At 38.5% G+C, this 12,592-nt stretch overlaps 1 protein-coding gene across 2 annotated transcripts in view; it reads right to left on the bottom strand.

Annotated features, from left to right (window-relative positions):
- Window positions 1-286: 286 nt before the first annotated feature.
- bicc1.L (BicC family RNA binding protein 1 L homeolog) overlaps window positions 287-12,592 on the bottom strand; it is a 170,991-nt gene continuing 158,685 nt past the window's right edge. Inside the window, exons 16-21 of one of the 2 annotated variants that reach the window (XM_041568553.1) lie at window positions 10,535-10,574; window positions 9,864-10,018; window positions 5,934-6,087; window positions 3,418-3,575; window positions 2,078-2,177; window positions 287-762 (exon numbers count right to left, since the gene is read on the bottom strand). In XM_041568553.1, coding sequence (XP_041424487.1) covers window positions 632-762; window positions 2,078-2,177; window positions 3,418-3,575; window positions 5,934-6,087; window positions 9,864-10,018; window positions 10,535-10,574 — 738 coding nt within the window. In that variant the 3' untranslated portion in view covers window positions 287-631. 2 annotated transcript variants of the gene reach the window in all.

Below are 12,592 nucleotides of genomic sequence, written 5' to 3'. Positions count from 1 at the left end.
TTAAGGACGGGAGGAAAATCATGTGACTTTTTGTCACAAAACAAGGAAGTATTTTTTCCCCTTCCCACCCCTAATTTGCATATGCAAATTAGGGTTCTGTATTTGCCAGAATCTTCGGCTGAATCCAAAATAGTGGGACCGTCCGTTGCATCCCTAGTTACATGGCAATAAGAGAAAAGTACATTTACCATGGGAGACAAAAAATAAAAACTGGGAGTATGTAAAGTGCAGACGCATCATGATTATTTTGAATACTAGAATAAATCCTTCACAATAAAACCATTAATTCATGCCCTCTGTAATTTGAGAGATTCATCCTTCATTCAATAAGGTAAAAATTTCAGTGCATACATTATAGTTATACATAAAATCATTATTTTTTTTTTTTTGTCTGTTTTGCTATTGCAATTCGGTCCAGTCTACAAAGGCATACAAAACATATTCCGCATTGGAAACGTTCGGAAAAGTTTTTCTTTTGGCACACGTGTGGGGCACGATGCTTTGGTCCTCGGTACCGTGGCTTTAAAGTGCTGATGGTACATAATAAAACAAAATATGAAATGACGCCTTTCCACAGGTCAGCCATGGTCGTCTCTGTGGTTATCACCTAAAAAGTGATCCTGCCCGGGTGCTACCAGCGCCCACTGACGCTCGCAATGTCTGTGTGATATTGCCTCGGGAGTCTTCCGCTGGCCCCGCCCTCTAGAAATGAGGAGCGTATATTGGTGGGTTCAAATAACTTCCTTCGATTTTTATTCAGTTCTGCAAAAAATTAAAAAAAAAGCCATTTAAAAATTTAAAATAAAAAACTTTTAATTTATAAATAAAAGGTATTTAAGATAATTTTCCCCCCATGCTTCAGCCACAGGTTATCTCAAGTCTGATTCTGACCTTAAAAAGTCTATGAAAACAATCTGCCTCAACGTATTGTCATTTATCAGCAAAGGGGAAACAGAGCAACTTTTGCAGCACTGCCGTTTTCCAAGGATTTCAGCAAAATGTAATGGCAGAAGTAAATATTAATGCTCCACCTAGTGGCAGATTGCAGAATCCATAAAACAAAAGAAATGAACAATGGCAAAAGTTTGGCCAGGAGCAGTAACCCATAACAACCAATCAGCAGGTAGCATTTACTGGTAACTAGGGATGGGCGAATTTGACTCGTTTCACCGAAAATTCACCGCCGGTGAAAATCCGCTGAAATGCATTAAAGTCTATGGTCGTCGATTTTTGACGCGCCTCATTTTTATTCTCCCATTGAAGTCTATTGGCATCATTTCGCGGCAAAACTTAGTGAAAAAATTTGTGCCTTTTTTTACATATGGGGGAAAGACTAAGGAATGCCAAATTGTTTTGGTCCTGTTGATAGCAATGCAAAGCAGTAATAATTAGGGATGTACGGAATACACCATTTTAGGATTCGGTCAAATCCCGAATCCTTTGTGAAAGATAAGTCAGAATACTGAACCAAACCCTAATTTGCATATGTAAATTAGGAAAATGAGGGGAAGAGAGAACTGCTTGCTGCGCACACAGTTAAAAAATTCCTTGTTTGTGTGATTTTTTGGATTTGGTTCGGTCAACCACTTGGATTCAGCCGAATCCTGCTGAAAGACCAAATCTTAGCCGAATCCTGAACCGAATCCTGGGTTCTGTGCATCCTATTTTATAGCAACCTTAAGTTCTAAACACTTGGAAAATGACCAATTCCAAAATCCCATCAAACAATCCTAAAAGCTACAGGGATGGATCTGTGACCAAATGTAAAAACTGTTCCAAGGGCAGTGAGTTTCAGTAAACCAACATTGGTCACAGAGTGAACGCTCTGCTAGTCAGAATCTCAGCCGTAAGGCAGTACAAGACTGCTGCTTACAATGAGTTCTGTACAAGACTCATGACCATTAGAAACAAATATCCTCTTATGTTCTGCCCCATTCAAGAACATTGATAATAATGTACCTTTAGTATATTTTCTTCTACAATACCAGGAAAAATTTGCCTAAATCCCTTTTGATAATTGCTCCTTATTGGTCCCACTAATTGTACCCATGCGTCCGTGTGTTCTACAGCACATTACCTGAGATGGCCAGCAACATTTTCCTTCGAGCACCAAAAGTCGTAATGCCAAGTTCCTTTAAATCCTGATCGGTTAATGTGAGGAACGTCTGAAGGTCAATCTAGAAACACACAAGAAAATCTTATAATCCTGCAGAGACCGTTGCCTAAAATAATCACCTGTCTACAGAGCCATCTTTCAGGGTCTGGGGGAAACAAGACTTTATACACACCTACCTTATATTTAATAATGGAGCTCCTCAAACTATAGCCAATCAGCCAATGCTGGCAAAACATAACCTAACACAAAGTAGGTCTGTCCAACCTATGACCCTTCAGCTGATGGCAAAACCAGACCTTGAGAAGCTCCATTAACAAAGTAGGTCTGTCCAACCTATGACCATTCAGCTGTTGGCAAAACCAGACCTTGAGAAGCTCCATTGACAAAGTAGGTCTTTCCAAACTATGACCCTTTAGCTGTTGGAAAAAACAGACCTTGAGAAGCTCCATTAACAAAGTAGGTCTTTCCAAATAGGCAATTTCAGCTGTTGAAGAAACCCTTCTTGAGCAGAAGATCTCTGCAAGCTGGACATCATCAACATCATCATACTGGCACTATTTTAACCTACATACCTTATAGCGGCTTTTTAACCCTCCACCCTTTCTACATACAACTGCTGCTTTATCTAGGCACTACTGATTACATCTTTGAAAAACGTCACCTATTCTACAGCTTATGGCGGTAAAAGTTAAAACTTTATGAGGGAAAAAAAAGAGATGCTGTCTGGCCTATTTATGAAACGAAAATTATCAAGTTTTGGCATCGATATCTACACGGCAATACCTCATTTATCAATCAAGCCAGGTGGAAATTCCATTGTCCAAGGACTACACTGACCTTATATAGGTTCCATAGCTTGATTGGATCAGACTAACTGGGTCCACTACATAGAGGCCAAAGATGCACTGAACTGGAGACCTAAACCAAGATCTATGACATAACCAATGAATCACCCCTTCTTTCTATGCTTCGTTCAAAAATACAGAAATGTATAACACGGTGAATTATATTTTCCAGTTTAAAATTAATGTCACTGCCAATTGATGCTTGGTTTTTTCCAACATTCCAAGGTTTTCACTTCATCGTCATAAAGATTTCATAGGCAATTAACATGTTATAGCACGTGGATTGCATTAAGTTAAATACAAACACTGGTATAAGTAAAGACAGAAGGGAACCCAGATAATAAATACTGAATGATCATTAGGTTATTTACACAGCTTATAGTAGTCAGGGGAGAAACGTATGTTGTCACATCGGCCAGCCCAATCTTAAATAATCCAGATTTGAAGCTCACTGACCTCTTGCTGCTGGAATATATCGGTGTACTTCCCCAGGCCCAGTTTGCTGAAGAGTTCAGGAAGATCAGAACCTTTGAATGAACTGTTTAGGTTACATCCATTGCTTCCAGTTAGTGAGGAAATGCAGTCCATGTAATTACTGCTGCTTAGATAGTGTTCTGCTGTAGAGTTATTATGGAAAAGAAAACACAAAAAATGGTGATGATGTAGGTAAGATATGAGCTAAAGAACGTCAACGTCGGGCAGGGAGTGGCAAATGGGAACAGGAGCTGCCCAACACATTTTCAGAGACAGTTTAAATTATGTGATCATAATGATCTCATTTTCATCGCTTATACAATTCCTGCCACAACCGGCATAATTCCGCCCCTCTGGGATGCGGTCTACAAAGCTCAACCACCAAAATGGAGTCATCTTTTCTGCCTATTTTTTTTTACATAAAGAACTCATTATATATGGAAAGAGAGGCTCTGTTGGAAGTAAATTAGTCGTTAAAATGTAAATATTCGTGTTGCCACTGAGCTTTCATGAGGACGTCTCTGGCGCAGCATCAAACAGACGAATGAAATCAAGGGATCACACAACGCTGGCTTTAATGAACGTACACTTGTGAGCAATAAACTTATTAGCAGTTTCAGATGTATATTTTAAAATTAAAGGCAAATTAAATGATCTCAAACTTCGAGTGAAGGATTCGAAGTAAAAAAACTTTGAATTTCGAAGTGTTTTTTGGGCTACTTCGACCATCGAATGGGCTACTTTGAATCGAAGGATTCAAACTAAAAATCGTTCAACTATTCGATAGTTGAAGTACTGTCTCTTTAAGAAAAAACTTCGACCTCCTAATTCGCCATCTAAAAGCTATCGAAGTGAATGTTAGCCTATGGGGAAGGTCCCCATAGGCTTTCCTAAGTTTTTTTGGTTGAAGGATAATCCTTTGATCGTTGGATTAAAAATCCTTCGAATAGTTCGATTCGAAGGATTTAATCGTTCGATCATTCGATCAAACTATCTGCGCTAAAATCCCAGTCGAATATCGAGGGTTAATTAACCCTCGATATTCGACCCTTGGTGAATCGGCCCCTAAGTCTCACACTAACCTACCCACTGTATTTAGTTTTAAATATCTGCATTAAGTTTGATCATGATCTTCTCTTGGCTTTCACTCATTGACCAACCCTTAGCTTGTTGAGCATTCAGCATTTGTGCACCCATCACATTTCCATCAATGGTTATTAATAAACTGAAATGTATAGTAGTGATTGTCATAGTATATAGACAGGGATGTGTTTATGGAGGTCACCATAATAAAAGCATCTAAACCATCACCACATCTTCCCAGGCCTGGTGCCTTAGGGTTATCCTAGATTCTGCCCTGTCCTTCACTCCTCATATCTAGTCACTTATTAAATAATGGAACAAATGCAAAATACAATCATTTATCACCCAATATGCCTCAAAAACTCTTATTCACTCTCTCATCATATCACGTCTAGACTACTGTAACTCTATATTAATTGGCCTTCCCCTCCAGAGACTGTCACCTCTCCAGTCCATAATGAACACTGCCGCCAGGCTTATACACCTCAGCAACTGCTCCTCCTCTGCCATGTCACTCTGGCAATCCCTACACTGGTTTCCACTACCTGTCAGAATAAAATTCAAACTAATGACCCTGACATTCAAAACAATTCATAATTCTGCCCCATCTCTGAACTCATCTCTAGATACTTACCCAACCACTTACTCTACTGACCTGCTCCTCAACTCTTCTCTCGTTCTCACCTCACACTCCCATTTAAGACTTTGCAAGGTTTGCAGCCCTCCTCTGTAAATTCTCTCCCACGGTCTGTCTGACTTTTTACTCAACCCTTCTGCTTTCAAAAGATCTCTTAAAACGCACTTACTTATTTAGTGAAGCCTACACTCTACACATTTGACAGCGCTGTGCAATATGTTGGCACTCTAAAAATACATGTTAATAATGATAATAATAATGGACGTCGTTATGTCCTTAACACCTAGTACACTGATGGGAGTAAACAGCCCTCCACTCCAATGGCTCTCAATAACAGCTCTACTAAACATAAACCACCTATAGATGGGAGGCAACAGGACAGAATGGGAGAGGCTGGGAATGAATGACAGAAGGAAACATGTGAATAAGATAGGACTAATAAGGATTAAATAAGAAACCTCTCATTAAATGATGGAGTGCCAATACCTTATATAACCAATAATAAAGAGGTCAGGAAAGCAATCATCTACAAAATGGAATGAATTACTTTTACAATATATTGCCGTTCTGCAATCGCCACGTGAAAAAACACCATTGTTTAAACAGCTTCTAAGCTCTGCCAGCACTTTTGATCAGGTACATCAATGCGCTCTAAATGCTGTCTAATGAGGACGGATTGGGAAATCTATTGTGTATTTAATACTTGTTCCCTGAAAGGCTCTTCCAAAGACAACACGATTCTTTCTGTATAGTGAAACCCTTAAAAACACGTGCGTACCAGATTTGTTTTGCTTTCGCTTGGGACTCCCTATGGAGGACGAGTAGTCGTTATGAGACGAGTCAATCCCATTCCTCTCCCTCCAGTTATCGGAGTCACTGCCGTTTCCCAGCTGCTCCCGGCTGTTGGACCGTGAAAGAGACATGGGGGAGTTCTGAAATTAAGATACGAAAAACAAAATGAAGCCTTGTGCTCGTAAAAAATGGTTTCTCCTTGGAGATTATTTTGTTTCAACACTGTAGAGATAACCAATACCCTAGGTCAGTTATTTGTTATATCTACTGATTGAATTAACGAAGACATTAAAAAATGTTTTAAAAAAAACCATTGGGGGCCATGAAAATTGTTCTGAGGTTACTTTCCTCCTAGTAATAAAGATGGACAGACCTTTTTTTTTCTTGGAATATGTCAAGAAAGAGACATTAAGTAATACAAAAACAGCCTTTGTCCAGTTTTATTAAAACCAGAGGCCAAGTGCCGTTCTCCGATGTGTTTGGTCACTCTGAGTAGAGAGTTGAAATTCTACAAATGTAGATGATTAGAAACAAAAACTCTCTCAGAAAACCACCGTGGGCGCAGAAGTTTCATAACTGCAGCCTTAACGCCAATAATCTCCTTCAAGCCTACTATTTATACAGGAAATCCTGGAGATCATCAAGATCATAGGACTGATAGGGATACTTACATAGGGCAGTCTCAACAGGAAAAAAACCTAATTTGGAATGTCAGTCAAAGTGGCATATGGTTAATTACACTAGACTATACAGCCCATCCAAAAACATATCAGGTTATAGAAATATTAATACTGAATATCATATAACCCAGTCATTTAAAATGATTAGAAATAAAAACATATTACAAGTTCCTTTAAAGACATTCTGCTGTCCTGCATTTTTATTTTGAATCATATTACAGGTATGGGATCAGTTATCCGGAAACCCGTAATACAGAAAACTCAGAATTAAGTAATGGCTCCCATAGACTCCATTTTATGCAAATATTTAAAAACAATTTCCTTTTTCTGTGTAATAATAAAACAGTAACTTGTACTTGATCCCAACTAAGATATAATTAATCCTTATTGGAGGCAAAACCAGCCTATTGGGTGTTATTAATGTTTAAATTATTTATAAGTAGACTTAAGGTATTGAGATCCAAATTAAAGAATAATTCCTTCTCCAGAAACCAGTTATCCAGAAAGCTCTGAATTACGGAAAGGCCATCTCCCACAGACTGCATTTTATCCAAAATTTTTAAAAATTATTTTCTTTTCTCTGTAATAATAAAACAGTAGCTTGTACTTGATCAGCACACTACATGTAACAAGAACCACAGCACGGGTGTGGTTCATCTTTGAGTTAACCTTTAGTATGTAGTGATGGGCGAATAAATTCGCCTGGCACAAATTTGCAGCAAATTTCCGTTTTTCACAATTTTTTTGTTAAAATGTCCGATTTTCACGATTTTTTTTGTGAAATTATTCAAATTTCTCGATTTTTTTGTGAAAACCTTTATATTTCACGATTTGAGTGAAAACCTTCATATTTCATGATTTTTGAGTGAAAACTTCCAAATATCACGATTTTTTGTGAAAACCTTCAAATTTCATGATTTTTTTGTGAAAACCTTCAAATTTCAAGATTTTTTGTGAAAACCTTCAAATTTCAAGATTATTTTTAGTGAAATCCTTCAAATTTCACGATTTTTGATTGAAAACCTTCATATATCACGTTTTTTGAGTGAAAACTTCCAAATATCAAGATTTTTCATGAAAATGGCTGAATTTCACAATTTTTTCGTGAACTTTCCAAATTCACGATTTTTCCCGAATTGTGTGGGAAATTCGCAAATTTTTATGCGAATCGAAGCGGGAGAAGTTCGCCCATCACTATTAGTATGTTATAGAATGGTTAATTCTAAGCAATCTCTGAATTGGCCTTCATTTTTTCTTTTTTGTAGTTTTTAGATTATTCGCCTTCTTCTTCTAACTCTTTCCAGCTTTCAAATGTGGGGGTCACTGACCCCATCTGAAAAACAAGCTAATAAACCGCAAATAATAAAATGAAAATCAACTGCAAATTGTCTCAGAATATCAACTCTGTACATCATACTAAAAGTTAATTTAAAGGTGAATAACCCATTAAATAAAAGCTGTGCACAAATGGCTACTAGGACTATATTCAGAAAAACATGGGATTTCTGCTTCCCATAATAGTCCATGGAAAATGCTTTGTGGAGCAATCCCATGTGCAATAAATTCTGCAAATGTCATGAGCAAGTTCGCCTTTAAAATAAGGAATCCAGGGCATTACATATATTCTGAAGAATGTTTCCATAGAAGAAGCATGAAGCACGCAGGCTCAATCATCAGGTTATGGTGGCCACTATCCTGTATTAGTGAAATAGGCTTCTGGAACCAAGCCGTAATCATTGGACCTGATTTAATGTTCCTCTTGATCTCACAGGAATTGCAAACAATTACATTATGGAATTCCTGCAATGTTCTATTTAGCATCTAACTGTTCTCATATGAGCTCTTCCCAGAACGTTAAGAAATTAATAAAACCACAAATAAAGTCTATTTAATGCACAAGATGCTTCTCGTATTGAGAGGGATGCTCTATCATTATCCTGATTAGATGAATAGCCTCCAGCTACTGCACACACAGGCACCGGAATATGGGGTGGAGAGCACAATTACACAACAGGTGCAGAAGCAGACAACACTGATCCTTTTTGTACCCCATGGGGCACTGTAGTACTTAGAAATGATGTGCTGTCTCCACACTCAGATACATGCCTGTGCCAGAAGTGGTATCTCCTGAAGTGGTGGAGATTTCTTTGCATACAGTGGGTATATAATACAGCTATGGGACCGGTTATCCAGAATGCTCGGGACCTGGGGTTTTCCGGATAAAGGATCTTAATTTGGATCTTTATACCTTAAGTCTACTAGAAAATCATGTAAACATTAAATACACTCAATAAATGCTGGTTTAGCTTCCAATAAGGATTAATTATATCTTAGTTGGGATCAAGTACAAGGTACTGTTTTATTATTACAGAGAAAAAGGAAATCATTTTTAAAAAATATCGATTAATTTATTATAATGGAGTCTATGGGAGACGGCCTTTCTGTAATCGAACTATCTGGATAACGGGTTTCCAGATAACAGGTCCCATACCTGTACAGTGGGTGTATAATACAGTGGGTAAATAAAACAGGGGGTGCATAAAACAGGGGGTGCATAAAACAGGGGGTGCATAAAACAGGGGGTGCATAAAACAGGGGGTGCATAAAACAGGGGGTGCATAAAACAGGGGGTGCATAAAACAGGGGTGCATAAAACTGCGGGTGCATAAAACTGCGGGTGCATAAAACTGCGGGTGCATAAAACTGCGGGTGCATAAAACTGCGGGTGCATAAAACTGCGGGTGCATAAAACTGCGGGTGCATAAAACTGCGGGTGCATAAAACTGCGGGTGCATAAAACTGCGGGTGCATAAAACTGCGGGTGCATAAAACTGCGGGTGCATAAAACTGCGGGTGCATAAAACTGCGGGTGCATAAAACTGCGGGTGCATAAAACTGCGGGTGCATAAAACTGCGGGTGCATAAAACAGCGGGTGTATAATACAGTGGGTATATACAGTGCAGGTGCAATGTGCATTCAGGTCTGTCAAAGCAGTTCCTGAGGAGCATGGGCTGTTAGCGGAGTCATAGTCAATAAAATACTAGCTGATTTTGGGCATTTATATGAAAATTAATTGGTGGAAGAACATCAGACAGTGAGCTCATATGTCAAGTCTGGAACCATTGCAATGGAAAATGCATTTATTAAGCAATATAATGATTTAATGAGCGGCGTCACTGAAGCCCGGGTTCACAAATGCATTAGCTGTGCTACCCCCAAATTAAAATTTTGATACCTCGTATGTCGTACTCATGGTTGGCTTGTACGGTACATGGTTGGCCCGTCTCAGTTCCTTAATGGTTTCGGCTGGCATGGATTTGGAGAAGCCGAGCCCACTCCACGTGTTTGTTGGCGTCCTCACTTCTGTCACCACAGGCTTTTTTAACATGGCTGAATACAAGAAAATATTGGGTAAAACATTGGAATGGTAAATAAATATAGGTCTATATATAAGTGTATGTATATAGTATAAGATATGTGGTTAAAAAGACTTCACCAGTAGACTGGTGCATATAAAACTCCAGGGAAGATGTGCAGCAAGCATGGCTGTATTTGTATACCGGCTCAGGAAAATGTGGATAATGGGGCCCTGGCTCTATTGAATGTTTTCAGCTGCACAGTTAAAGGTAGTTAGGTAATTAGGCTGCAGTTAGAAAGAGGTGTGGGACTAGACCTCAATGCTAACCCCTGGAGACCTCTTTGAGCTGGAGGAGGGCGAGGGCCCATGGACTTCTCCATGTGTGAAAGGAAAGAGGTGTGTTTGTGTGTGTGTAGCTGGGAAAGAGACTTTGATTCCCACTAAGCTGAAGTGTTGGAGATAGCTCCAAAGGACTGGAGAGAGGAAGAGAGAACCCACTCCCAAGAGACCGTGTGTGTCTAACAGAGGATTCTGGGATATATATTTACCCTTTGTTGCCAACAGCTTCTTCTGTTCATAGTCATAGGCCTACAAAAAATAGTGATTTAAAAATTTGATTAGTCTGTGTTGCCACATTCCTCTGAAAGGAGCACACATCGATTGCATGATAATGTTGGTTTAGGCAAAAGGCGGATCCTTGAGCAGGGTTCAAGCCACTGAATCGGGCAGCATAGCCTAGAGGACAGTTAAGATGGCTGTACATGCCCAAATTGTATTGGCAGTCTGGCTGATTTCAACCACATTGCCTGATCAACTAGACTTGCAAGTTAGGTTGGGGGGGGCAGTTTTGATTTTGGAACACAGATGATCTGAGACTTTTGAGAAATAAGTGAAGCTACAGTTCTAGAGTAGAGTATAGTGAAGTTCTAATCATTCAGGCTGTTGGTCCAAACTAATGAAAAAGTGGAAGGTACAGTAGTGAAGCACATCTATGGCCACTTGTAGGATATCCGACCATTCATACTGACTGTGGAACGATTGTTCAGTATAGTCAGCCAATGAATGGGCTCCTTTAGGTTGAGAACTGGGGCAACAGGCGGCTAATTGTGTTGGATACACCTGGAATTGTCATAGGTTGACTTTTATAACAATCTGTATGTACCTATAATTTTGTTATAAGATAAGGGGAAGGGGTGTGTGGTGAACTAATGTTGGCCCAAATGGTGGTTAGAATCCCAACATCTTGTTTAAGAAATAAAATAACCACAGTTCCTTTAAGGCTCTGTTAGAATGTATAGCATTTCAGTTAATAAGTAAATCCTTCTAATGTGATAATTCTCAACAATAACCTACTGTAGAATGATTATAAACGAACGCTCATTAAAACAAGCTTAATGTTTTAACACGGCAACTGGCTCAGACCTGCCCAAGAAATTAAAAATGGCCGTAATAGCTAGGCAGCAATTAACCAATAATGGCAACGGAAATGTAATAAAATATGTCAATATATTATATAAACTGTATAAAGAACATATGGAGCGAACGCTATATGAAATAAGTGAGTTTCAAATAAGCAAATAAAGGATTGCTGGACCTATATATGTTTTTATAATAGAGTGTGGATGCATTGACCCTTTATAGCTAACAAGAAACCCACTTATTTCATTTCTCCCTCTCCATATGTTCTTGATGGCTCCATCTACTTATAGATCACTATTTAAGAGACTTAATATAATAAAAAAAAGAAAAGAAACCTCATATGTTTCCTTAGCCATAAAACAAGCAACCCAAGCCTACACCCTAGATCAAATTTACCATACATCATAAAGCATTTGCAAACATTCATTGATTGAAGTTACTGGTGAAGTGTATTTCTCAGATGGAACAAGAACCCAGCAGAGATATAAGTATAAACATGGTGACTCCCTTCAATCTGTTTATTTGGTCCATTAGCTTAAAGGTATTGTTCACCTTTGAGTTAATGGTTAGTATGATGTAGAGAGTGATATTCTGAGACAATTTGCAGTTGGTTTTCATTTTTTATTATTTGTGGTTTTGCAGTTATTTGAGTATTTATTCAGCAGCTCTTCAATTTGCATTTTAAGCAATCTAGCAGCTAGGGGCCAAAGTACCCTAGCAACCATGCATTCATTTGAATAAGAGGCTGGAATATGAATAGGAGATGACCTTATTATATAGATGAGAAGTATTTGTAAAAATGTGTAGCCTTACAGAGCATTTGTTTTTTAGATGGGGTCAGTGATGTCCATTTGAAAGCTGGAAAGAGTCAGAAGAAAAAGGCAAATAATTCTAAAACTATAAAAAATTATGAAAACAAACTGAAAAGTTGCTTAGTATTGGCCATTCTATATTATAACTAGGGATGCACCGAATCCACTATTTTGGATTCGGCCGAACCCCTGAATCCTTCACGAAGGATTCAGCCGAATACCGAACCGAATCCTAATTTGCATATGCAAATTAGGGGTGGCAAGGGGAAAACATTTTTACTTCCTTGTTTTGTGACAAAAAAAGTGCATCCCTAATTATAACATACTAAAAGTTAACTTAAAGGAGTTGTTCACCTTTGAGTTAACTATTATTAA

Source organism: Xenopus laevis, chromosome 7L (genome assembly GCF_017654675.1).
Source record: "Xenopus laevis strain J_2021 chromosome 7L, Xenopus_laevis_v10.1, whole genome shotgun sequence".
Taxonomy (NCBI): Eukaryota; Metazoa; Chordata; class Amphibia; order Anura; family Pipidae; genus Xenopus; species Xenopus laevis.
This window is presented reverse-complemented; position numbering and strand designations above follow the sequence as displayed.